At 36.1% G+C, this 26551-nt stretch overlaps 3 protein-coding genes, 2 long non-coding RNA genes and 1 pseudogene across 5 annotated transcripts; 5 read left to right on the top strand and 1 right to left on the bottom strand.

Moving 5' to 3' along the window:
* Positions 1-474: 474 nt before the first annotated feature.
* LOC147512756 (peptide methionine sulfoxide reductase A1-like) lies at positions 475-2831 on the top strand. Its single transcript, XM_086595758.1, has 2 exons — positions 475-1108; positions 2493-2831. Exons 1-2 carry the CDS (start codon positions 584-586, stop codon positions 2742-2744), a joined length of 777 nt encoding a protein of 258 aa, XP_086451884.1. The 5' UTR covers positions 475-583; the 3' UTR covers positions 2745-2831.
* A 14386-nt stretch (positions 2832-17217) lies between these two features.
* Positions 17218-17598, bottom strand: LOC147512757 (putative ribose-5-phosphate isomerase 3, chloroplastic pseudogene; annotated as a pseudogene).
* A 2923-nt stretch (positions 17599-20521) lies between these two features.
* On the top strand, positions 20522-21969 carry LOC147512758 (uncharacterized). The gene is made up of 3 exons (XR_015217260.1): positions 20522-20686; positions 20782-20867; positions 21744-21969. It is a non-coding gene; the product is annotated as an uncharacterized LOC147512758 (long non-coding RNA).
* A 444-nt stretch (positions 21970-22413) lies between these two features.
* Positions 22414-22854, top strand: LOC147512759 (zinc finger BED domain-containing protein RICESLEEPER 2-like). Its single transcript, XM_086598791.1, has one exon. The coding sequence runs from the start codon at positions 22414-22416 to the stop codon at positions 22852-22854; it is 441 nt and encodes a 146-aa protein (XP_086454917.1).
* A 270-nt stretch (positions 22855-23124) lies between these two features.
* Positions 23125-23621, top strand: LOC147512760 (zinc finger BED domain-containing protein RICESLEEPER 1-like). The gene is made up of 2 exons (XM_086598792.1): positions 23125-23534; positions 23585-23621. Exons 1-2 carry the CDS (start codon positions 23125-23127, stop codon positions 23619-23621), a joined length of 447 nt encoding a protein of 148 aa, XP_086454918.1.
* Positions 23622-23664: 43 nt separating this feature from the next.
* LOC147512761 (uncharacterized) lies at positions 23665-24478 on the top strand. The gene is made up of 2 exons (XR_015215096.1): positions 23665-23755; positions 23856-24478. It is a non-coding gene; the product is annotated as an uncharacterized LOC147512761 (long non-coding RNA).
* The last annotated feature ends 2073 nt before the right edge of the window (positions 24479-26551 follow it).

Here is a 26551-nt window from a genome sequence, read left to right on the forward strand (position 1 = left end):
AATGTTCATACATCAATATATTGTGTAAGGTGCATTCACCTATTTGGATATGAACAATCATTGTTCATACACCAATAGAAAGTATGAACACTCATTGTTCATAGTAAAATGACAAAAAATGTAAAATCGGAAAATATTTATTTTAAATCCAGACCATTTATCTTTGAGGGTTATTTTCACAGAAAGGTATAACTGGCATTTAAAAAAATGTAAATAGGTAGGGCCAACTTATTTTGTCCTTGAGGTTCCTAATTTTGAAATAGTGGGTTCGTGAGTTACTTTTCCCTAAAATTTGTTCTTGTGAGTTACTCACAAAAAACAGTGTCCTCTAGATTTCTTTTTCTATGAAATTGGGCCTTGGGACCAATTTCTTGATGGCATATATGCAGATATGCGAAGCTTACGTGGCCATTGGAAATGCCCCTACGCAGGTTAACAAATTATTGAAACAAACTGGCGTGGAAGAAGCTAAGCCAGGTGTATAGTGTCCAATCTCCTTTCGGGCCTTTCCCAATATTAAAAATATACCTTTCCCATTTTCTCCCTCTTTCCCCTCTATCTATCTGTCTAGAAAACTAAGACAATGTCTATTTTCTCCCTTTCATCTTCACCATCACTCCTCCTCCTTTCATCTTCCTCACGTTTCTCTTCTCTCTCCTCATCTTTCACCATATTCCCCTTCAAGTCCTCCCCATCTCCATCCGCATTCCCTCACTCCTTAAAATCCCACACCCATTTCAAAGCCCCAATGAGTTGGTTAGCAAAACTAGGCTTCGGTAACAAAGCTTCAGAAATAGACTCATCTTCATCTTCAATTCCCCAAGGCCCAGATGAAGATATTCCATTACCTGGTCACAAATTTGCTCAGTTTGGTGCTGGTTGTTTTTGGGGTGTTGAATTAGTCTTTCAGAGAGTACCCGGTGTTACCAAAACTGAAGTTGGGTATACCCAAGGTTTATTGCATAATCCTACTTATAATGATGTTTGTTCCGGGTCAACCAAACATTCGGAAGTTGTTCGGGTTCAATATGATCCTAAAGAGTGTAGCTTTGAGACTTTGCTTGATGTTTTCTGGTCTAAACATGATCCCACCACGCTTAATCGTCAGGTAATTTTTTTTTAGATGTTTTTTTATAGGTGTATTTTTTGCTTTCAATTGTGTTGAAAATATGCAACTGTTAAAAATTTAGTATGTGGTTATACTTGTTTTATTGTGTTGCAATTTAGAAGGACATTTAAATAATTCTGCGTGTTTAACCCTTGTATGGCGTAATGGTCCTTTGTTGTTATGAACTTCTGGTTCAGAAGGGGTTGCTGAATCGGTTAAATCCACTCCGCTGTATAAAAAAACTATAATCAACTCCGAGGGTAGTAGGAGTGCAAGACAACAGACACATAAAGAGCTTGTGGGACTGTTAGTCATACTGTGATGTATGTCTGTTTTGTTTGTTTGGACTATAATTTGCAGGCTCGGTTTGATAGTTCTAGATTTTTATTTATTTCTAGAAAGGGTTTGAAGGGTTAGGATGCGGTTCTTTAATTGGAATACATATCAGTCTTAACTCATGGTGTATATTCCAAATCCTTTAAACTTTTGTGAAATTGTACTTGCAGTAAAAATTTATTGAATTATCTTCCACGTTAGTAGGTTTAGGTGTTGGGAAGATCAACAGAGAACATACAAAATCTCCTGACCATAGTTTACTTCTATTTTGATCCTCGAACTGATACTGGGTTTAGTGGTATATCAAGCTTGAGCCTTTAACTTTAAATTTAATGTAGGCTGTTGATTTGGACCTTTATTATAAGTTGGGGTTGTGTGCATAAAATGTGGTGATTACTGCCACCAGCTTTTCTGTTTGCAACTTGTTTTGAGAAAGAAATATTTATGGACCATAAAGATTTTTTCTATCATGCTTCTATGGGATAATGAGGAAAGGGATTCATCCAAGGAAGATAAATATTCCATGAAGGAAATCATAGGATTTTCTTTGTCTAACTGTAGTCTTTATATCTTTCTTATTTTACCTATTTTATAGGAAGTTGGCATTTAACGTTTATGCATCCTTTCTCTTGCATTTCAATTGTTTTTGTAGAAAATACAATTTTAGATGATATATGTATGTATCTTTTTATTAGTATCCTACAACTGCTCTTAATTATTTATAACATACTGATCCTTGTGAAAAATTAGTATGGAACTTAGTCATATACTATCACCACTGATAGCGATTGGGCAGTTTGACATGGTTGTTACCAATGTCTATGGGCCTAGTTAAGGATACCACAAATCTCATTTTAGTTGACACTGGATGATGCATTTAAAGTCGTACTTAAGTCGAAGCCAGATCTTCCCCAACTCAATAATGAGTTTATTCAACCATGTGATACCCAATTAGGAAGCTACAAGTCTATGTGTAAGGTATGGGCAACTGACATGGCCCCAAGTATCCTGAACAGTACTAATATTTGGAATTTTCTCTGGTTGTCAGGGAGGTGATGTCGGTACCCAATATAGATCTGGAATATACTTCTACACACCTGAGCAGGAGCAGATGGCAAAAGAATCTTTGGAGAAGCAGCAGAAAATCTTGAACAGGAACATTGTTACTGAGATCCTGCCAGCAAAAAAGTTTTACAGAGCTGAAGAATATCATCAGCAATACCTTGCAAAAGGGGGGCGCTTCGGCTTCAGGCAATCGACTGAAAAGGGCTGCAACGATCCAATTCGATGCTATGGTTGATGTTTCCAGTCTTTATAAGATGGTTTTTGTTAATAGCTCTGTGATACTTTAACCTAAATAAGATTATAAGAGTACTTTTTTATTGTATGGACACGTTTCTTGCTGTATATATTGTATAAAAGTTTCAATAAGAGTAATGGGGTGATGATAGTTTTACTAGGTAAAAATAATCTGGATTTTGAAATATTGAATGTTCCACAAGTTGAGTCATTAGCGAAAGGAACCCAACAGACGTTACCACCGTTCAATTGTCTTGTACTTTTTAACCACAGAGACCCACACCGGTAAACTGTTAAAGTTGCAACTTACTTCTCTTCGTACTCTTCCTTCTATTTTTATTGGACTCCCACCGATAGCACGTGCTTCCTGATTAGTGTTAAAAGTTCTAGCAACTGTTCTACACTTCTACTAAGTGAAGAAGCAAAAAAAGGAAAGTCTGCCTAACTTCGTGGAAGTGGCCGATTTGTTTTTGGCGCTGAAATTAATTCAGATACCGCGTATGGGTGGTGTACTATGGTGCTCGGAATAGGAATGTTAGTGACTGGTCAGCACCCGAATTCACTTTGTTTAACCGGAATCACCGACTTGATAGTATTTTCAGCTATCATAATCTGACGGAACTTAACCTGGAGTAGAATTCTGATCATTATATTAGCTTATCATACTAACGGTACTTGATGCTGGATTTGGTGAAAGACCAGAAACCGTGGATTTTTGTGTTAGAATATTGGCTAAGGCTGTTGAAAGTATAGGAAACAAAGAATAAAATTTACATTCTTTGGTGCAGAGTCTCCCCTCGGCTTTGGAGTTGAAATTAGTTGGGCAGCCATTTGTTCTAGAAGTGATTCCAGATTATTCATTTGATGTTAAGGACAAGGAAGGAGTCCTATTTTGTCCATCATCCCATGGGTTAAGAACTTAAGATTTAGTTATTAGCATCTAAATGAAAATGATCCTGTTATTAGTGCGGTGGAACATGTTGGCTGATGATCAAATATACTTAACAACAAAGTTTTAGTTACAGGAATTTTTTTAAAGTACGCAGTGTTGAACCAGAAAAATTAAAGGTAAACACAGAATTCAGAATTTACTTAAAAATAATCTTTTATTTCACATAACGAAAAGCGGTTTTGGGTTTGAACCCCTGCATTACAATGTACATTAACAAATTAATAAGGCACTCTAAACAATTTTTGACTTCCTCAACCCGTTTGCTGCAGTCAGAGTCTTCCTTCTCTTCACTAATCCACCATCAGAAGGCATTACCATTCTTTTTGTTTTTGTTTTTGTGTTTCTGATTTTTTATTTTCGCATCATTGGTCTTCACTGCCTCTTGGTATTCTAGCGCTTAGTTTTGCACGAAAATTAATCAACCTAAGACCAACTTCTTCTTCACCGGATTCCCTCATCTCAAACTACTCTATCAACAATTTGAATGCCATGGCTATGTCTGGGTTGAGACAATTCAGGTAGTTGCGACTGACCAATTGCTCTAGTTTCTCCACAAAAACATCCATTTTGTCAAAACATGCACAGTTTCGGCTTGATATACCTCCAAACAAAAATCAATCGACTGAGAAAGTCCAATAATTTTTCCTCTGGCCTCTTTCTTCAATTGTCTTACACTTTTTAAGAAGCAACAAAAAGCAGTAGTCGGATGTCTTGGCATTGTTGTCGTCGTCCCCTGCAATCGTCTTGCTGTCTACAAATTGAGGAAAAAATTCTAAATGACAACGAAGCCTTTTCTCTATTTGCGATTCTGGACCGTGCTTCAGGATCTAGTTTCAGAACATGGGTGACGCATTCTTCAACAAGTTGTTTACCATTGCCAGTACTAACAAACATACCTTCCACTGGCTTTGCTCTGGATTCAACTTCTGAAATCAAGTAGCTGTCCATGCAAGATTTCCTCATACATAGTGATAGGGACAGAAATATCTGCAAAGGCTATAAAGAGCACAAGCGAACTGTAATAACGCAATCAAACAATTATCGTCTTCAAGAACCTCAGCAGAGACATCAGTTGAGTTTCCTCCAATCATGGTCTGATAAATATCTCTTATGCAATCAGTAACGCCATCGAATCGATATTTATATACTCAGCCGCTGCCACCATGGACTTGTTGATTCTTGTCGAGTTGAAGCCAAGGGATGCACTTTTTTGGTGAATCTGCTCATATTCTTCCCAAGGGCGGTCCGTGTTGGAATCTCTTGTGTATTTCTAAATACTAGTGTGTAGTGTGTGTGTGCAAAGTGGAGGAGATGAACAAATGGTGTTCTCTCCACTTTAGTGCATAGTAGATAGTCCCACATTGGTTATCCACCACATCCGGTAGGGTTCGGGCTTGGGCTTGGGCTTACTGTTGTGGGTAGTGGTTTTTGGCAATAGCCTAAATTTGTTTTGCCTTTTCTTGAAGCGAAGAGTTTCAAAGGTGTTCTATTAGGAGTTGGTCTCTCTTCCTCCTAACCTCTATAAATAGGACTGTGAGTCCATAGAGAGGGAGACTTGATCGAAACTCAACTCAAAGAAACGAAACTCAAACCAGTCCTTTTCTTCTTCTCTTCTTCCGTCACCGTAGAGAGTTATATTGTTGTTCTAGAGGGTAGTCGTTTCTAGTGCAAAGTCAGTTTCTGTTAACCATTGAATCCTCGTGAGGAAGACGCCACCGTTGCCTTTCTCGCACCATTGGAAGGGGCTTAAATCTTTCCTTAAGACGTTCTTAATCCGCGCTTGGTTATTCCCGGTTATTGCCGTCCTTGTTTCTTCATTGCTATCGCTCCTTCGCTCTACTTTTTAGTTGATGTGTTCATACAACTATTCTAACAATCTTAAAGAAAGAGTTTTGTAGTAGAACAAAGGAGAGTGCTTTAATACGACAATCAAAAGATAAGTCTTTTACTTTGAGTTATTGTTTGTGTTATTGGGTTATGACTTTAGAAATTTTCTAATAATTTTGTTTTTGGTAGGGAAACCGATTAAAGATTGAATATTTATTGATCTTTTGTGGTTTATCAAACCCTATATGGTTGTAGATCTTTCTCCTACGTTTGTGGGAGTCAAATATGAGATTTCTATCAAGAAAAACGTCAAAGTTCATCTTTTTGACAGCTGCGTCACTCGTTACGGAAACTGCTATAACTTTCAGCTCAGACCTCGGTTTTGCAATCCGCTTCTTGTGTTGGATAGCTGATTCAAAGAGCTTTCCAGTGGTATAAGGCTTGATACCCAATTCGTCCTGAGCTGGTTTAGAATTACAGTTCTTTTGAACTATTTTTCTAGAAGGAGGAAAATATGGTAATCCGATTTTTCAATCGGTTAGGTATCGTATTCTTTCACTCTTTGCAATTCTTTTGGTTTGTTTATATGGTGATATTCTTGCCTTGAGTTGCATGCTAGTTTTCTTAGGAGGGAAATCCCTAAGATTAAACTTTTTTAATAACCTAGTCAACAAATTATACGTGTTTATCACTGAGAAATTAATTGGTTTGACTAGAAGTAGTTTGATATTAATTTTCTTTGTACATATGTAGATGTATGTAGATGTATGTAGATGGTCTAAAAGAGACCTTAAGATAGTTAATATCAACCACACTCAAATCTTGGATAGTAATTATAATGTATTCAATGCATAATTGCTTACCTTTATTGAGTGAACGTGTTGTTAGACGATGGTTATAATTATACTGTTGTGAAAATACATGTTAGATGAAGCAACTTGTAGCTTATATCCAATATAGCATATGTTAAAGTTGTGTAGCATGCTAGTTTTAGATATTAATCATCGTGGATTTACTTTAAACTTGATAATAGTTTATTGGTAAATTTTTCTAGTTGAAGACATTAATGGGTTGAGCCATTAGATGTTGTGGTAGTACTTGAGGTCTTGTTGATATGGTATTCTATCTTACTTGAGCTCATATAAAAAGAGGAGGCGGAGTCCTCAGTTGTTTTGCATATTCAGTGGCTAGATTTGCTTAAATATCGATACTTTTTGTTGTGAGGGTACAGCTTAAAGTTTACTTTTCCTCAACCTATGATATGATATTTACCATGTTTGGCATGAATGCATTTTTAACATTGACATGAAGTTTAACCATGTCATATATTATTAAGTAATGAGCATCGTTGTCTCACGAGAGGAAACAATATGGGAAACAATCAATATCCTCTTAAACCTAATTTAGTCAAGGAGATGTAAAGTAATGGTTTGTCTTCTTAGACAATATCCTCCAAAGGACTATTTTAGACAAGGAGATGTAACGCTTGTAGATTGTCTTATTAGGCATTATCCTTCTATGACTATTGATAAATAGCCAAGGTGATGTACAAGTGCGTGGATTGTCTCCCTATGACAGTTGGAATGTTGAATGATGAAAAGAAGGATGATAATGATATTATCTTGGGTAAAACCCTTTTCATCTAATTCTTCAAGATTCATTAGAATCTTTTGTGGATTTCCTTTCATATAGATAACATGAACATAATATGACTATGTTTAATATGATCCAGAATCATAGACTTGAGTAAAGTATATTCTTGTCACAAGAGTGCATTTTATTATTGTTGTTTCTTTTAGTGTTTGTAGAGGTATAATGTATTTTGCATGTAAGTTTGATTAGGTTGAGTAACTATTGAACTGTGGGAGGTGGTGACCCATATGCATCACACTGTTTTACCATAGTTCATCTCACAAGATAATTGGAAAGACACTGAACTATAAAGTATGGAAAGGTCTTGGGCCTATCCAAACATGCTTCAAAATGTGGGGGGGTGTCTTGCCAAGGCTATTGTGAATGAATCTAAAAGAAGTCTTTTTGAGACCTAGAATTATCTAGTAGATGTTCATTGGTGAAACTCATAATAGTGATGTTTGTTTTCAGCTGTCATGAGTGATAACAATTTTGTAGATACCACACTATTATTGAATGTCTTATATGCTAATTTTATTTGAGGTTGTGCTTTCTGAGAAATTGGCATAGAGTGGTTGAATGTTCATAATGAACTACATAAGATAATCCCATTATTTCTTCACAAGAAATTTGGAAGACTATCAATGAGTATTTCCACCATTCACGGTGATGATGTTTATATGTTTTGAGGAAGATTCATTAACCTATAAGGAAGTTGTCTGTCTCTATGAGAAGTGTCCTTTTTGAAGGATACAACTCCTCTAAACCGGACTCTTGATTTATTGGGGATCTATAGGTTGAATTGGATCTTTAAGAGAAAACTAAAACGTGATAGTTGTATTGCAAAAATACAATGCTAATAATAATAGCCAAGGGGTTTCAATCGGAGACAAGATTTATACTATTTTGAAACCTTGCTCATATAACTAGAATTTCTTCTACAGAATTCTAAAGACTCTAGTTGAGTAGTTGTGCGGAACTACAATACCAAGTAGTACCAGGTGATGAGCTAAAGGTATACAATTTAGTTAAATCTTTGTATGAGTTGATTCAAGCGTCTATAAATGGCATGAGCAATTCAACAACATATTATTGTCATATGGATGTCAAAGTACCGTTGTTGATATAAAAAATGTGTACTTTCTTTAGAGCAAAGCAAGACATATGTGTTAATCTCTCTTTGTTTAGATGATTTAATATCATGAGTGCTAGCATTGAGAATGTGTATGAGACAGAGAAATTCCTATTTGAAACACATCATAAACCGTCATTGAAAATGATAGTTTATTATGTTGTTAAACTCATTTCTGTAACTCTTATATTCGGTTGTCAAGATATTAACGTTTGAATATGGTTGAAGGCCACAAATAAAGACCTTAAACCGCACCGCCGGATGGTATAAGGGAATTTCGGGCACTACAGAATTGAATGACTGGTGAATATAGGAATTAAAACTCATGTTGGTCTCATTATATTTTTATAGCACTTAGTAGAAATATTTTTCATTGAAAAGTATGGGTATTATGATAGTAAGCATGTGTTAACACCTTTTGTGGCAAATATCCATCTTATGAAAAATAATCTCCTTGTGTTTTCTCATACTAAATATGTCAATATCAATGGTAGCCAATTGTACTTGATGGATAATGTATGTGAGACATGACATTGCCTACATTAATGGCATACTGAGCTGATAACCCATTGTGTCCTTAAAAAGGGAACTTTGATGTATATTGTCAGATTATCCAACTATTATAGCAGAGCCATTGATTATGGACTGATATTTAGTAGATTTCCATCATTGTTAGAAGGGTAATATGTTATAAACTGGATCCAGTAATGTTTATGTGTTTACCTTTGGTGGAAATTGAGTATCTTGGATATCATCCAAGCTAATCGCCTTAGAAAAGGCATGTGATGATGTTGAGTGGGTTAGCAACCTCTTGGCAAATCTTCTCATTGGCTCTAAAACAGCCTCCTGATGTATATGCTTTGCAACCGCCCTCATTGCAATAGCTAAGACATGTTATCTTATGTGCAATGGGAAAAGAATACATGTAAGTTGAGATATAACTTAATCAAGCAACCGCTAGGATTATGTTAGCCGACTTAGTTTGGCCACATGTCTAACCGCACCACTTCTTTGGAGGCAAGTGGTTATATGTCGAGGGGATGGGACTTTTGCCTTAGATAGAGGGCTTATTAATCGACGGAACCCCCCACCTATGTGATTGGAGATCCCATGAATTAGGTTCAAAGGGAAAAACAAGTCACCTCGCCGCCCGGTATGCTATTGTCTTTCTTTTGAGACGCCCCCCACCCTATGACTAGATAGCATTTTTTTATACTTTGTATAACTTGAATTGCAATGAGAAAGGATGAGTTATTTTACTCTTATTGGAATCCATAGTTCATTTTTTTATAATGAGATAGTGTATTTTAACTGCAATGTACACTTGATGGATATCCACCTACGGAATGTAGAACTGGGTCGGTTCTTATGAGTATTCGTGCAAGTACTCTAGAGCATTCATGGAACACAAAAAGAAGGCCCAAAAAGCCATAAACCGCTTAATGCATATAATGAAAGAGCAATGTGGGTGCATGTCCTCTATTTTACTACAAGGGAATGTTGGTTCAAAGATTTTTTAATCCACCACTTTCACGTATTATAAGATATGTTACCCTATGACTGGTTCAAGCCCGAAAAGCACCAGTATCTTATGCATTGTTTTTTCGATTCTCTCTGGCATTTCGTTAACCCATTTCTTTTGTAATATCCTATTCCAAAATAGTGGGGACTATTAGTATTTTGAAAATAGTGGGGATTGTTGGAATCTCTTGTGTATTTCTAAATACTAGTGTGTGTGTGCAAAAGTGGAAGAGATGAACAAATGGTGTTCTCTCCACTTTAGTGCATAGTAGATAGTCCCACATTGGTTATCCACCACATCGGGTAGGGTTCGGGCTTGGGCTTGGGCTTGGGCTTACTGTTGTGGGTAGTGGTTTGACCAATAGCCTAAACTTGTTTTGCCTTTTTTTCTTGAGCAGCAAGTTTCGGTTTCTATTAGGAGTTGGTCTCTCTTCCTCCTAACCTCTATAAATAGGATTTGAGTCCATAGAGAGAGAGACTTGATCGAAACTCAACTCGAGAAACGTAAACGCAAACCAATCCTTTTCTTCTTCTCTTCTTCCCCGGCCACCGCCGAGAGAGAGTTATATTGTTGTTCTAGAGGGTAGTCCGTTTCTAGTGCAAAGTCAGCATTGTTAACCATTGAATCCTGTGAGGAAGACGCCATTGTTGCCTTTCTGCACCATTGGAAGGGGCTTAAATCTTTCCTTAAGGACAGCCTAATCCAATCCGCCTTGGTTATTCCCGCCATCACCGTCCTTGTTTCTTCATTGTTACTGTTCCTTCTGTTCTACTTTAGTTGCTGTGTTCATACAACTATTCTAACAGTCCGGTGATGCAGGGTCTCTTCTTGTCCCTCCTAACAATAACAACGGTGCACTGAGAAGTTGACATTATGAAAGCACTAATTGGGAGTGTTATCAATGAAAGAAAGACACAAAAAAAGTTTGCAAACAAGCATTAATTTCTTTTTCTTCGATAACAACTTCGTTACTAGAGCTTGTATATATTTTTATAGAAACAATTTAGAAACCAAAAATATATATTAAAAAAAATAAAACAATCTTATAAAAATTTCTAAAAGCATAGAACTTGCTCCCCAAGTTGTAGGCCTGTAGCGGTATTTTTAAGTCAATGTGGGCCGGATGTCTTTAGTGGTGGACGTGCCCAATACCGTCTATTTGTTTGGAATTTTGGATCACACATCGAAGTCACAGTATCAGATAGGTTTTTCTCTTTTCCTTTTTCCTTCATTGCCCGTGAGATTTTGCATCTTTCAATCGGTAAATTATGAACACGTGGGTTGTTATTGGCAATGTTAACCGGTTACAGCCGGACCATACACTCTACTCAATTGATGGTATTCTTTCATTAATTTTTACTAATTTAAAAATCCTGACCCAAACTACAATCCCGCAACAGTGCTATAATATTTTTTTTATTATGTGATTTGTGACTCTTGGTCACACTTTTTAGAGACGGTTTTGCACATATTATTTTCCTATATTTACAATATTATCTTTGCTGCCTTAATCATTTAGTTTGGGCATAAAAACATCATGCTAGTTTGGATTATATTAGTTAGTTTTTGTGCAAAATATATAGTAGATAAAACACTAGATATCGCCCTCTCGATTCCTGACATGTGTATCTAATGAAGAGTATCGCCGTGGTGTTTAATCCAAAATAACTCACAAACAATAACACAATAAAAAAAACTCTCAACTCTTTAATCAATATTTTTATTCACCAAAAACTATATTCTCTCGTTGTCTCTCGTCTCTCTGTCTTTTATAGGCTACAGTTTAACTATTAATAAAATACTCAAATCCTAAACAACAATTTTGAAACCTAAATTTTGAGATGGTCAAAATATAAAAACTACTTAACAATATATATATATATATATATACGGTTTGGCTAGGATGACATTCTTACTGTGACATACTTAGAGTGACATCCTACTGTTCACGTCCTTAAAGCCCGGCCCACGAACCAACAAAACCAAAAACAGAATTTTATTTACAAACCTTCGTCAAACAGTTCAAACTCCGAACTCCAAATTCAAACCGAAACCAAACTCCAAAAAACCACACTCCAAACTCCAAATTGATCACCCCACCGCATCCCACTCCGACATCTCCGTCATCGCAGTTTGAAGAGGACAAAGTTAGTTACTTTTCGAAGTTTTGATACTTTTCGAAGTTTTGATATAGTAATGGCTATTGTATCAATATATGTTCACGACATTTGATGTTTGAGAGTGGACTGTAGTTGAACAATACCGTATATCAGTGTATGGACTAAAGCTGCTAGAATTTTTCATGCAAAGGTGAAAATTTGCATGAGTTTGGAGTTTGGACAATACCGTATATCAGTGTATGAACAATACCGTATATCAGTGTAAGAGCCATAGATTTATTAGTGTATGCTTAAAAATGTAATGTATCCTTACAACTAATATCAGCGTCTAAAAAATGCTTAATTCATGCTTGTTTATTTGTATGGGTAAATTGAGTTTCCTGATATTCTTTGTTTATTTGTATGGGTAAATTGAGTTTTGAGAGCTCATGCTTGATTCATGCTTCTTTACCTTACCAATAAACTGATATTCTTCCTCTCTTTCATTCATCTGTTTCATTGGTTTATATATTTCTTCCTCTTTTTCATTCATCTGTTTCATTGGGTTATATATTGTTTTAGTCTCCCTTGTCATGCTAGTCTGATGTTGAATTTACCATGCAGGTATTATATACTCTTGATATAATGGCTGGTGTTCATTGCGACGCCGATATGAATCTGATAGAAATCGAAGAAGATGTAGTTGGTTCTTCGTCTACTAAATCTCCTATTCAAAGCACGCCGATATTAGTTGCTCCGTATGTAGGTATGACTTTTAGAAGTATTGACGAGGCAAAGACTTACTACAGAGAGTATGGTCAACAAGAGGGATTTGAGACTCGTGTTCGGACGACGGAGAAGAAGGGAACTGATGTGAATGTGGTTACTAATTGTTTATTTGTTTGAGCACGGAAGGTGCCCCAACAAGAGAGATTCATGAGATTAAGAAATACATCGACTATCCGGTCTGCGGTTCTGAAAGCTAAAATGCGTGTTAAGAAAAGACTACATGAAGAGATATCACGATGTCGGCATTGCTCATAATGAACATAGCTACAATTAATTCGTAACTCCAAATAAGAGAATTTGTATGAAAATTAACAAAACTATGCCTGAAGCAGCAAAGAACTTGACTGAGATTTTCAGTGATAACAATTTACCTGTTGGGAAAGTGGCATATGTTTTTCATGGGGATGAAGTTGGGTTTACAAAGAAGGATTGTTGGAACCATCATTATGGTTTGTCTAGAAAGATGCCTAAAGAAGGTGATGCAACAGCCATGCTAAACTATTTTATGCAGAGGAGTGCAGAGGATCCCCAATTCTACTACGCCATTGATCTAGATCAAAATGGGACTGCACTAAACTTTTTCTGGGTTGATGGGAGGTCTCAAGTTCAGTATGAATACTTTGGGGATGTTGTCTCTTTTGATACCACATATCGTACCAATGCATACTCTATGCCTTTTGCCCCTTTTACTGGAGTCAACCATCATTTGCAGTCGGTTCAGTTTGGTTGCGCGTTGTTGCTTGATGAGACAGAACATACATTCATATGGCTGTTTAAGGCTTGGCTTGCAGCCATGGGTGGTCGTGCGCCAACTGCAATTATCACTGACCAGGATAGAGCGATGACTACAGCCATTGCTAAAGTGTTTCCTGATACTGCCATCATCGTTCTTTGGCATGTTATGCAGAAATTCCAAGAGAAGCTGTCCTTTACTAAAATTGAGACATTGGTAACTGACCTAAAGAACACTATTTCTTTCTCGTATATGATTGCTGATTTTGAAAGAAGATGGTGTACAATCATAGAGAAGAACGAGTTGTCTGAAAATCGTTGGTTGACAGAAATATATAATATTCGGGAGAAATGGGTTCTTTGTTATCTCAGTGACACCTTTTTTGCTGGTATGCATACGACTGGGAGAAGTGAATCGATGAATTCTCATTATGACCAATTTGTCAATTCGAGAACTACACTGATGCAGTTTGTACATGGCAATGAGAAGTCTCTGGCTTCGATTGCTAGGAATGAAAGAGATTCTGACTACCGCACCGAGCATAGTTCACGAATTGTAGCTGAAGATGCTTTCCTCCTTATGCATGCTGCGAAGGTCTATACGATTAAAGTATTCAATAAATTTAAGGAGCAATACCAGAAAGCAAAGATGGAGTACAAAATTGATGGGGAACAAATTGACAGGTATGGAACTGGAAGCTACATGGTGAAATGGAGAGACCCGCTGAAGAAGTCTGTTTGGAGAGTGAGTTTCGATAGAGGAACTTTAGAGGAGATCACGAATGCAAGTACTTTCGGTTTATGGGGTTGCTTTGTGGTCATATGTTAAAGGTTTTTATGCGTTATGAGATTGAAGAGATTCCAAGGCATTTTCTTTTGAAGCGGTGGATGCAAAAGACAAACACGTATAGAGCGGAGTTTGATACTGGATTAGTGGTCGGCCATGAAAACCATGAACCTTTTGAGAGTGGCTCATTGTATCAAGGTTGCTTCTCAAAGCTTACATTGCATCGCATCTTTGTTGAGGTTTATTCATATTTTATAGAAAAGATTGGAGAAAAGGCTATTGGAGTTTCAAAGTTTAATGAAACTTCTTGCGAAGGAGATGCATATAATGAAGTGCCTCCAGTTGCAGAGCCTTCAATTCCTCCAGTTGCAGAGCCTTCAATTCCTTCAGTTGCAAAGCCTTCAATTTTTTCGGTTAATACCTCACAGGTTATTTGATTTTAATGTTTAATGTTATTTGATTTTAATGTTTAATTTGATATAAATAGTTTTTTTTATTTTGATTTTCAAATCTTTATTTCATATATTGATTTTGAATCCCAATATTTCTCAAACAAAAGGAAGGGGGAAGAAGAACGAGGAGAGATTTCAATCTCCCAGGGAGATAGCCCTAAACAATCCAGGAAGAATGTGTAAATCCTATAGAAAGATTGCTAAACATGACTCGAAAAATTGTCCAGAGAAAAATAACAAGTAATCTGTGAAATGTAAGTATTTTTTGTGTTGTCAATACTTTCCACTATTGTATGACTTTCTTGATGTAATCTTAGAAGTATGGAAGTATTAGAGGCATGTTTTTTTTTTTCATTTTGTTGTATAAATATCCATAACGGGATGGCTTTCGGACATATGAGATCTTGAGGCTTATGCATTTTATATTTTCCTTGATGCATTTTATATTTTCCTTCGGATGTGGTTCTTAGAACAAATAGAAATAGCGTGAACTATGATGTATTTAATATGCAATTTTGAATTTTGATACTTCGCTGTATTGATTTGTCTTTAATCAGGCGATCTGACAAAGGTTATGTACTTGCAGTGTAAGGTCTATAGTGGCTTTAAATCTTCATAACTATGGAAGTTGAAGCCGAGTATCCGAAAAGGTAATGCTCGCTTGGCTAAAGGAGATCTAACTAGACATAATGATATTCCCTCAAATGTGAATGCCATGTGTTGTATTTTCCATAGTGTGACTGAAGTTAGTCGGAGTTAGTTAGAGACAATGTTTTAGGTGTGGACTGTATGAAGCTGTTGTTTAATGTACTAAGAGCATTTGCAATGCGGTGATAGTTTTCACCCCTCTATCACCGCCACCTCCTCACTTTTCACCCCCTATCACCAACCCGTGATAAACAAGGTGAAGCCGCGGCAATGCAAAGGTGATAAAAATATCTCGGACGGGATGTTGGATTCGTCCTGGACATAAAAATTGAAAAAACATCCGGACGGAATGAAACATCCCGTCTGAAATTTAAAAAAATCAAAAAACCGAAAAAAATCATGCGAGGCCGAATCTAACATCCCGTCCAAAAAAAAAAACCATTTTTTTAAAAACACACCGCGAGACGGAATCCAACATCCCGTCCGGGTTAACAAGTCGATAAACTCGGTGGAAGGTTTCACCTTGTTTTGAACTCGGGAAAACTATCACCGAGTTTATCACCCAGCATTGCACAGCACTTTTAGAGGAAAGTAGGTGATAGTTATCACTTCCCCCCCTTTATCACCTGCATTGCAAATGCTCTAAAGAGATGGTTCCTTTTTTTTTGGTTAATAGGAATTAGTCTTTATCAAGGCATATATGTCGGTGGAGATTGAAGACATGGTTATGTTGCTTAATGCATGTTGAGGGTCAAGAAGTAGGAAAACACTAAGCTGTCAGAAGGTCCTGACATAAGGTCTTGGCAGAAGGTCTTAAAGCTCTTGGCAGAAGGCCTGCAGACTTTCAGCAGTTCTGTTACAAATTTTGATGATATGTCAGAATTTTGTAAAGTTGATTTGCAATAATCTGTCTGGCAGTTTTGGGCCGGCAGTTTTTCGTATTTGCATAATTAAGTTTCATTCATCAAGTTTGCTTCTTTTTGTTTCATTCATCGTGTGATGCTTCTTTTTGTTTCATTCATCAAGTTTGCTTTTAGAAACTTTCTGTTAGTTAAAGCTCTTTTGCTTTTAGAAAGTTTTTGTTAGTTAAAGCTCTTTTTGTAATCTTCAAGACTTATACATACTGGAAAATAGAAGACATCTTTGCAATCTTTGAAAGTAGAAAAAACAGATTTGCTATTTGGCTCTCAGAAGCTAGGGCACCCATGAACAAAAGGGTATTTTGGTTTTGCCAACCATTCCCAAAGACGTTACATGAGAGGGTTTGGTTTATTTTCTAATGACTTGGGATGAATTATTATTAGCCGCACGAAGGTCTTTTGCAAGGTATCGAAAGAGATAAACCATAGATGGAAAGAAGATACTAAGTGATCAAGTTATTGTTCAACATTTGTTTCTAGATTACAGCGAATAGGTTCTGAGCTTGGTTTCAAGGCATCTGCAATCTTTCTTTCGATGTTCTAAAACGGAAGTATAATTGAAGAAGCATATTGAATCTCCAACAAGAACTCTATCACTGTTTTCTTATTAAAAGGTTACGAAATGAAATCATCCAATATGTCTACTATGTTTTGCCCAAGGAAAAAAGGAAAATGAAATATAGCATTAAAAGCTAAAACACCACTATCCATTATCTATCTTATTTCATATACATTTCCAGCACTATATAATCTACATGTCTAATCATTCAAATGGAATATCTCCATTTCCTTAGATTTCCTTATTATTCGATTCCAATAACATCAATGAAGTTCAACTTCCAAATTAACAAAAAGCACAACAAAAATACAGACTTCTCAATAAGTTTCATATAATTAAACAACAAACTACACTATAACAGCTCAAAAAAAATAAAAATTCAGGAAGCATAGAATGTCTTACTTCAACAGTTCAACTCCAACTTCATTTAGTTTGCACAGTCACTCCTTCCTTTCCAGCAACAATAACATCAGTCGCCATATCGAGAAACAACCCATGTTCCACTACTCCTTCCAAGGATGAAATCTCCTTCCCAGCTGACCCCGCATCCTTAATCGGCGTCTTGAAATACAAATCAACAATGTAGTTCGAATTATCCGTAACATAAGGCTTCCCATCACCATCAACTCTAAGTTTAGCTTCACAACCTTCACCCTTAAAAATCTCTTACAATCTAACCAAATTATATTTCCAACAAAACTGCACAACCTCAACTGGCATTGCAAGTCCACTACCACCCAAACCACTAACCAACTTAGTATCATCAACAACCACGACAAACCTCACCGACGCGGCCTCAACCATTTTTGTTCATATACAATGGAAAGCAAGGCAGCAACAAGGCAACAAGTTTTGGGGTATACAATCAGCTCTGAACCATTTGCTTTCCAGCAGTAGGCGGCAGCAGCAGCACTTGCTTTCCAGCAGTAGCAGTCACTACAACACACCAGTCACTACAACACTTTCTCCCCATCAGAATCAGTGTGCCCCTTAGAATGATCAAAACGAAATGGGTATTCTCCCATTGTGGTGAAAGGCATCAGGCCAAAAGCTCGGGCAGTCTTGATCTCCCTCGCAACCTTTCTCTGGGCTTTCGCAGAGATACGAGTCTGCACAACAAAGAATAAGCAATAGTTCAGGTGAAGATAACTCATGAAAGAAAAACTAGATGTCAATATTTGAAACAAAAAAATACTTGATATATGTACACCAAAAACATGACATTCACTTGGCTCCTTTTGATGATAATTCCAGCTTCAGTGATTGTACTACTCTCTTCAGCAACAAGATCAACAACACTTTTCAAGCAAACCTCGGATGAAAACGTTGACGACGACGATGCGAGATTCTCAAGCCTACTAGAAACTTTCTCTCTAAGACACTTCAAATCCACGTCGAGTTTCATAACACACATTCAACACACACTCAACAGATTCATAATAGATTCTTAACAGATAACCGAAAAAATTCAACAGATAACAGATTCAACATATTCATAACATATTCTTAACAGATAACTGAAAAAATTCAATAGATAACAGATTCATAACAGATTCTTAACAGATAACCGAAAAAATTCAACAGGTAACAGATTCATAACATATTTTTAACAGATAACCGAGCAGTTATACCATCCTCTTCAAAACCATCAAAAGCACCATATCACCTTAATTAGGCATTTGATAATACAGATAACTACTAAAAGCATACACACCAACAACAACCTCAAAATGAGTATGCCGATCCAGTGAATAAATGAATCAGTCTTTATCTTCCTTGCGCCAAATGGAAACTTCACTTTCGATTGAGTCCAAAAAAGAATTTGTGGATGGAGTTAGAGTCAAGGCATTTAACGAGCGACTTCCATAATTTATCTCATCCTCCCATATAAAATATCTACATCTATGTTCTACCGTAAATGATATGTATTTCTTGCGCCAAATGAAGAAACGCCGTTCGAGGATTCAACTTTCGGTTCTTGAAGTTCTATGGAATACGGTGCTTCCACGAATGGACACTTGCTCTTATTCATGGATGTAGAAATACTACGTAAAAGTTTAAAAAGACAAGCATTCTTTAGAAAAATCAACATCGACTAGCATGACAAGGGAGACTACACGATTGACCGAAGTAATAAAACTTATTTCGATAAATTTGCCAATACAAATTTGCTTCCAGAATCAATATGCCTTAAAATTTCATAAATATATAGCATTTGGAGTTAAATAATTTAGTACATAAGCGCGCAATATAATAACTTCACTTAAAGTTTTATTTCATGATTAGCGTGAAAATTGATCAAATATTATTCTAGCAAGCATTTAGAAAACTCCAAACTCCAAATTTTTACCCCATTGAAAGCTGCTTCATATACGATGACGTGGGATTGTACCCCATTGAAAACTCAATCATCAAAATTTTTACCCCATTGAAAGCGTTCTAGCAGCTGATTTTCAATTTGGATACGAGTCTAAAAATTCACAAATCATGCAAATTTTCACCTTTGCATGAAAAATTCTAGCAGCTTTAGTCCATACACTGATATACGATATTGTTCAACTACAGTCCACACTTTACAGCATCAAATGTCGTGAACATTGATACAATAGCCATTACTATATCAAAACTCGAAAAGTATCAAAACTCGAAAAGTAACTAATCTGTCCTCTTCAAGCTTGCGATGACGGGAGATGTCGGAGTGGGATGCTGGAGTGGGGTGATCAATTTGGAGTTTGGAGTGTGGAGTTTTTGGAGTTTGGTTTCGGTTTGAATTTGGAGTTCGGAGTTTGAACTATTTGACGAAGGTTTGTAAACAAAATTATGTTTTTTGTTTTGTTGGTTTGTGGGCCGGGCTTTAAGGACGTGAACAGTAGGATGTCACTCTAAGTATGTCACGGTAAGAATATCATTCTAGCCAAACCAATATATATATATATTCATTTTTATTTAATTTTTGATAAATATGCACATTCCTCACCTCTAAATAGATATTAGACCCTAAACCCTAAACCCTAATCCTAATTTTGGACTCAGTACTTCAGCAACCAGGGCCGATTCTACCCTATAGCAAAATAAGCAGCCGCTTAGGGTCCGCAGTCCAAGGGGCCCAATATATCCTAGCTCACCTACAGTCCTAAGTCTATTATTGTTTTATTATGAAAAAAAAAACTTACTATTTGTTTTTCATTTATTTTAATCCGTTAGATAAATGTTTTACATTGGAAAATTGGAAATTAGAAAATCACATTAAACCCCTTCATTTCCCTAGCGTTTTCGCATTCTCCAATAAATAAACAGGCACGCCTCTATAACTAATTAAACTTCTTCAACACCCTGTGACAATTTATCAAATTGAAGCCAACACTTTAATATTATTTATATCATTCTTTTGTCTTATTTGGTTTTTCTATATTATTTAATTTAGTGTAGAATTCTCTAGGGCTGGTCATCGAGTCGAGCTGTTCGTGAGTAACTCGAGTTCGGCTCGTCGAAGGCTCGACTCAAACTCGTCCGCATAAAGATATGAGTCGAGTTTGAGCTTAATTTAAAGCTCATTCTAGATAGCGAGTAGTTCGAAAGTTCGAAGTTCGAAAGTAGCTCATGAGCTACTCGTGAACTACTCGAAATCGAAGCTTGAGCTCGAAAGTAGCTCATGAGCTACTCGTTTTATAAACACATAGATATCTCACTATCCCAGTATCCCACAAAGCCACAACCCATGAAGCTATGGCCCATTAGCCCGTACCCATTTGCCCAATGTATTTAAACAACATAACTAAACACTTTAAACCCTAACACCCAACACTCTAACAGCCGCCATGGCTCCATCTTATTCTCTTTCATCTTTACTTTAACTCTTATCTCTTTAACTCAAAACAACTAACAATTTAAGGTTAACAATTTGATTTATTTCAATTTCTACTTGTTCATTTATTATTTTTTTGCTCACAATCATCTTCAATGATGGTTTTTTTTTTCCATGTTAAGTTTGTGAAGTGGTTTTGCACAGTTGCGCACCAACCGACCAACCATCTTATTTATTATTTGGTGCTCACATTCATCTTAACTTCAAGGTATTTCCTTTCCTACTTACTTTGTTTTTTGGTTTAAGATCTGTTTGGTTTGAGTGTGTTTTCTTCATTTCAGTAATACTACTTATTAATTTTGCAAGATGGGGTTTTATTTTATTATTTGGAACTTGTATTTTCAGGTAAAAGAACTAACTTTACTTTAATTTGAAATGGAAACTATGTATTTTTTTTTTCTCTGTTGGATGTTTTGGGTTTGTTATGAAATGTTTCTATATTGGTTTAGGAATTGTATTTTTTTTTAGTTTTGGAATTTGGTGCGTTTGATATTTTTGGTGATAATGGCTTTTAGAACTGTTGTGATGGTGGGCTTGTCGTTGGTCGCTTTTTCTTCTTCCTTTCCCTATTTATTGTGTATCTATTATGTGTATCCTCGTGTTACCAAAACCACGCTAATGATTGCTTAAACATTTTATTTTGGGGGTGTCCGGTAGGGGACTTCAAGAAAAGTTTCAATAAGAGTATGCTTATTTGAGTGCCTTTGCATCAAATCTAGGTTATGGTATTAGAATGCTAAGGGAAAACATACGAGACAAACAATTGTTTTTAGTCAATGGTTCAACCAAATTTCGACACTTACTCAACATGTTTAAGGTGTGCTATATTGCCGAGGTCAAAGGCCAAAGACAAACTATTAAATGTTCGGTCGCGAGACATTACCGTAATCTTCTCGAAACCCATCCTAAGGAACTAAGTGGGTACCAACGATAAAATGTGTCTATAAACTCCGGGATCTGATCATATAATGGTTATAGTGGCGATTGTTGAAATGCTAGTATGCTACTTATATAAGCTGATTTTCAATGGTTGCATTTCACTTATATGTTAGATATGTCCTTAATTTCTAATGCTATTTTACAGATATGTCACAACAAATGGCTTCCAACTCTACGCAACAACCCACCATAACTTCGTTAACTGATGGTAGTGTGACTGCCCAAGCTGAAAATAGCGTTGTTCCACCTATAGGTGATCAGCCTCCTAACGAAGCCATGACGACACGAAAGAGGAAGGCACCAACGAAGACGTCAAAAGCTTGGAAAGATTTTACTGAAGTAATAGTGGGTGGGATTAAGAAAGGGAAATGCAGCCAATCGCTTTTACGAACTTGTCATTACTAGGGGTCTACGAGTAGCCTTCTTAGGCACCGACTTACTTGTATACCTCGAAGGCTAGCATCTCGGTAAAGGTCGCAACATCTATTACATTTTGGTGTTGATAGTGGTAGTTCTTTAAGTACTTACAAGTTTGATAAAGACATGATAAAAGAAGTAATTGCTAAGATGATTATGGTGCATGAGTACCCTTTTAGAATGGTTGAACATGAGTGCTTTTGTTGCTTTGTAAAATGCTTAACCCACGATTTGAGGTAGTGAAACGCAAAGCTATTAGGCAGGAATGCATAAGAGTTTATGGTTGTGAAAAGCTAAGTTAAAGTTAAAGTTAGCTAGTGTCGATAGAGTTAGTCTAACTTCGGACTTGTGGACCTCAAATCAAACGATTGGGGTACATGTGCCTCAATGGACACTACATGGGCTCGATTGGAAGTTACAAAAGCCGCATCTTGAACTTTTGTCGTTTGCCCCCTCCCCATACTGGTGTTGCCATTGCAGATGCAATTCATGAGTGTCTTATTGAGTGGGGACTCGAAACTAAGATTTCAACAATCACCCTAGACAATGCATCTTCAAATGACAAAGCTATAAGTAGTTTGAAAACTATTTTTGCATCCAATGAAAACCTGTTTTTTGGTGGTAAGATATTTCATGTTCGGTGTTGTGCCCATATTTTGAACCTCATGGTGCAAGATGGGCTGAAAGAGATTGCCGGAGTGATTGTAAATGTGCGGGAGAGTGTCAAGTATGTGACTTTGACTCCTTCACGACTTCACAAGTTTAATGAAATTGTCAAACAATTGCATCTGCCAATTGCAACCTCTAAAAGCTTGCCTTTGGATGTTTCTACTATTTGAATTCTACTTATGCTATGTTAGCAACTGCTATTGAGTTCAAAGATGTGTTTGTGAGGTACCAAGATAGAGAACCCAACTATGTTTGGTTACCATCTGATGAGGATTGGGAGCGAGATGAAGAGGTGTGCAAGTTCTTAGAGATTTTTGATGAAGTCACACTTATTTTTTTCCGAACTTCCTATCCTACTTCAAATCGGTTTCTCCAAAATTTGGAAAATAAAGGAATTGTTGAATGACATGATATTTGATGAGAGAGAGTATATTAGGAGCATGACTAAGGAGATGAAGGATAAGTTCGACAAATATTGGGGAGAGTGCAACCTGTTAATGGCACTTGCAGCAGTTTTAGATCCTCGGTATAAGATGGTATTGATTAATTTCTGTTTTCCTAAGATTTATGCACCCGATAAACTTCAGAAATGTAAAGATGAGGTTAAAGATGCTTTGTACGACTTGTTTAATGATTATGTTTCAAAAGATGCAGAAAGAAGTGCTAGTAGTGTAGCTAGTGGTAGTGGAGTTGGTGCTTCAAAGGTGAAAACTAAGAGTAGGAATGAGTTTGATACGTGGGCGAGGCAATTGGATATGGTTCAGCCAAACAAATCTGAGTTAGACATATACCTAGAAGAAAGCATTTACCTACCTGGAGAAGAGGATGCTAATTTTGATGCTTTAACTTGGTGGAAAGCAAATACTCTTAAGTTTCGACACCTTTCAAAAAACCGGCTAGGGACATACTCTCTATTCCGGTTACCACCGTTGCTTGAATCGACTTTTTTAGTGCCGGTGGTAGGGTTCTTGATCAAGATGTCGTAGCTCATTAAAGGCTGATGCAGTTGAAGCTTTGCTTTGCGGCGGAGATTGGTTGCGCGGTGATAGTGGGATTGAAGAGTTGTTCAATGTAAGTGCTTAATTGATTTTTTTGTTTAAATTGATGTGTTATAATGCTTTTGTAATATTTATCTTGTGATATAAAATTGGGCGTTTAATTTACTTTGTAGGTTGAGGAAGAGAATAATGATGATTAACTCTTGCAAGAAGGTTTGGGAATGAATGTAAGTTTTGCGAATGATAGTAAGTGAGCCTCCCTTTGACTTTATAATCTACTTAAGGATGAAAATGGGAGGTTGTTTCTTTGTCAGTTCTATGGTAATATGGTATTGCCACCACTTTCCATATCTTTTTAGGCTATATATCATTTACCCCTATGCACCTAACACTTTGTGTATTGTTGCAGGTTCTTTTTTGTGTCAGGTGAGGGAGCCTTGTGTACATAGTACAATTACATGTTTTTTTTTGTGTTATAGTGATTGGAGTTTTGCTTGCATGCTGACGCCTTAGAAGGCAAAGACAAAGATCAATGTGCACATATTCAAAGCAAGATGTTGCAGTTGTCAAAGAGACAAAGACTCAAAGTTGCATCATAGATTGATATAGTCTGACTTTTTTTTTTGTTCATAAAAGTCTTTGGATGATAGAGTCATAGATTGACATAGTCTGACTTGTTTTTGGTATTAAAGTCTTTTGGATTTTGGAATGTAATAGGTACTGGATTGTGGATTATAGTATTAATATTATATGGCACTATGAACTTAAATTGAATTGCAATGGAATGTTATATGTAGTCTCGCAGGGTATTTTTTTTTTTTTAGAGTAGACTCTTAAGTAAATTTGATGTTGAGTCTTGTTTGATGTCTCTGATATATTTTTTGAGTTTAAGCTCGAGTTTGAGTTTAGATGAGTATAAATGAGCTTAACTCGAGTTCGAGCTCGAGCTCGAGCTCGAACTCAAGCTCGTAGTGCAAAACGAGTCGAGTCGAGTCGAGCTCGAGCTATTAGTACAATTGGACGAGTCGAGTTTGAGCTCCATATTAAGCTCGAAGTCGAGTTCGAGTCGAGCTTGAGCTTACTTGCTAAAGGTGCGAGTCGAGCTTGAGCATGGCAATACTCGACTCGGGTAGCTCGATGACCAGCCCTAGAATTCTCTTTCTCTTGTGTAATTCTTTGTTAAATAAATCTATTGAAATTTCAAGTTTGTGACATTGTTGTTTGGCCATGATCTGCTACGATGTTATAGGTGTAGGATATTTTTTTATTCTTCCACTCTTCCTCATGTGTTTATGGTGTTTTGTCTTAGATCTCTCTGTATGTGAGGATCTCCCTCACAACACTCTTATGTTTCTACTTCACTTTGTATTTATGTTCTTTTTATCAATACAATTCAATTAAAAAAAAATTGTGGAGAGACTATTTAAGAGAGAATAAAGAAAATGTTAGGATCAATTTTGACAATAATTGTTATCTTCTAAATTTTTTATTATAAAAAAAAAAATGTTTGTGGGGGGGACTATTGAAGAAAGAAAAAAGAAAATGTTAGGATCAATTTTTACAATAATTGTTATCTTCTAAAATGTTTGTTATAAAAAAAAATGTTTGTGGGGGAGACTATTCAAGAAAGAAAAAAGAAAATGATATGATCAATTTTTACAATAATTGTTATCTTCTAAATTTTTTGTTATAAAAAAAAATGTTTGTGGGGGAGACTATTCAAGAAAAAAAAAATGTTAGAATCAATTTTTACAATAATTGTTATCTTCTAAAAAATTTGTTATAAAAAAAAATGTGAGGGAGACTATTCAAGAAAGAAAAAATAAAATGTTATATTGTTATGATCAATTTTTACAATAATTGTTATCTTTTAAATTTTTTGTTAAATAAACTAAGCGTTTGCATTCATATGAAATTACATAAACAAATCATATCGATCTATAAGATGTAACAATTTTATTGGGACTTTGCTTAGGGCCCCCGATTGCCTTGAGCCACCCCTGTCAGCAACTAACATAACCAAATTTTTTTTAGAACGATAAATAGATATATTGTATATACATCTAACCGCTTCCAGAAGCCATCTACACTCAAGTCCCACAGAAACAGCCACCTTCTATTTCTTATTAAAGTTTTTGAAATGACTTGTAAAATTACTCGTTGACTCGGTCCTTTCAACAATATGAGCTCCACCCATCTCTTCTAACTTCTTAAAAGATGTTTTCAATATAACAATATTTTTCTTCAGTTTATGGGCCAGCTGAGCCAATCATGCGCTATTTGATTTCTCGCTCCCTTCTTTTCGTGACAAACTTGAATATTATGACTCTTTCGATACTCCAAAATTGCATCAAGAACATCTTTCAAGTCTTTTTTAGGTGGTTTCTTGAATTCTTACCATTTATACGCCCACAGACTCCCTTATTAACAATTAAAACTACTAAAAGAAATAATATGTATTAAAAACCACCTATAGGTGCATATAACTTGCACACCACCCATAGGCGCCCACCCATCGAGTGCACAAACCGAACTGTTGACATATCTTATATTCCATCAATATCTCACAATTCATTTTATGATTTTGTTATCTATAACTTTACAAATTAATACATGAGCACTTTAAATTGATGTTGGAAAAACATGCAATTACAAGAATTAAACTTCCATTTGAATTTAATGCTAGCAAATCTTGCCTCCTGAACAGTTTATCCCATTTTTCTTATTAGTTTGGGTAGAAATAATCTATGATAAACTTTGTTTCCTCTAGGTAAAACTACAAACATAAAATAAACAAAAAATAATTAACATGTATTGCAATAAAAGACATTTGGTTAAGTTAAATTTTATTGCGATAAAATACTTACCT

Source organism: Coptis chinensis, chromosome 3 (assembly GCF_015680905.1).
Source record: "Coptis chinensis isolate HL-2020 chromosome 3, ASM1568090v1, whole genome shotgun sequence".
NCBI classification, from domain to species: Eukaryota; Viridiplantae; Streptophyta; class Magnoliopsida; order Ranunculales; family Ranunculaceae; genus Coptis; species Coptis chinensis.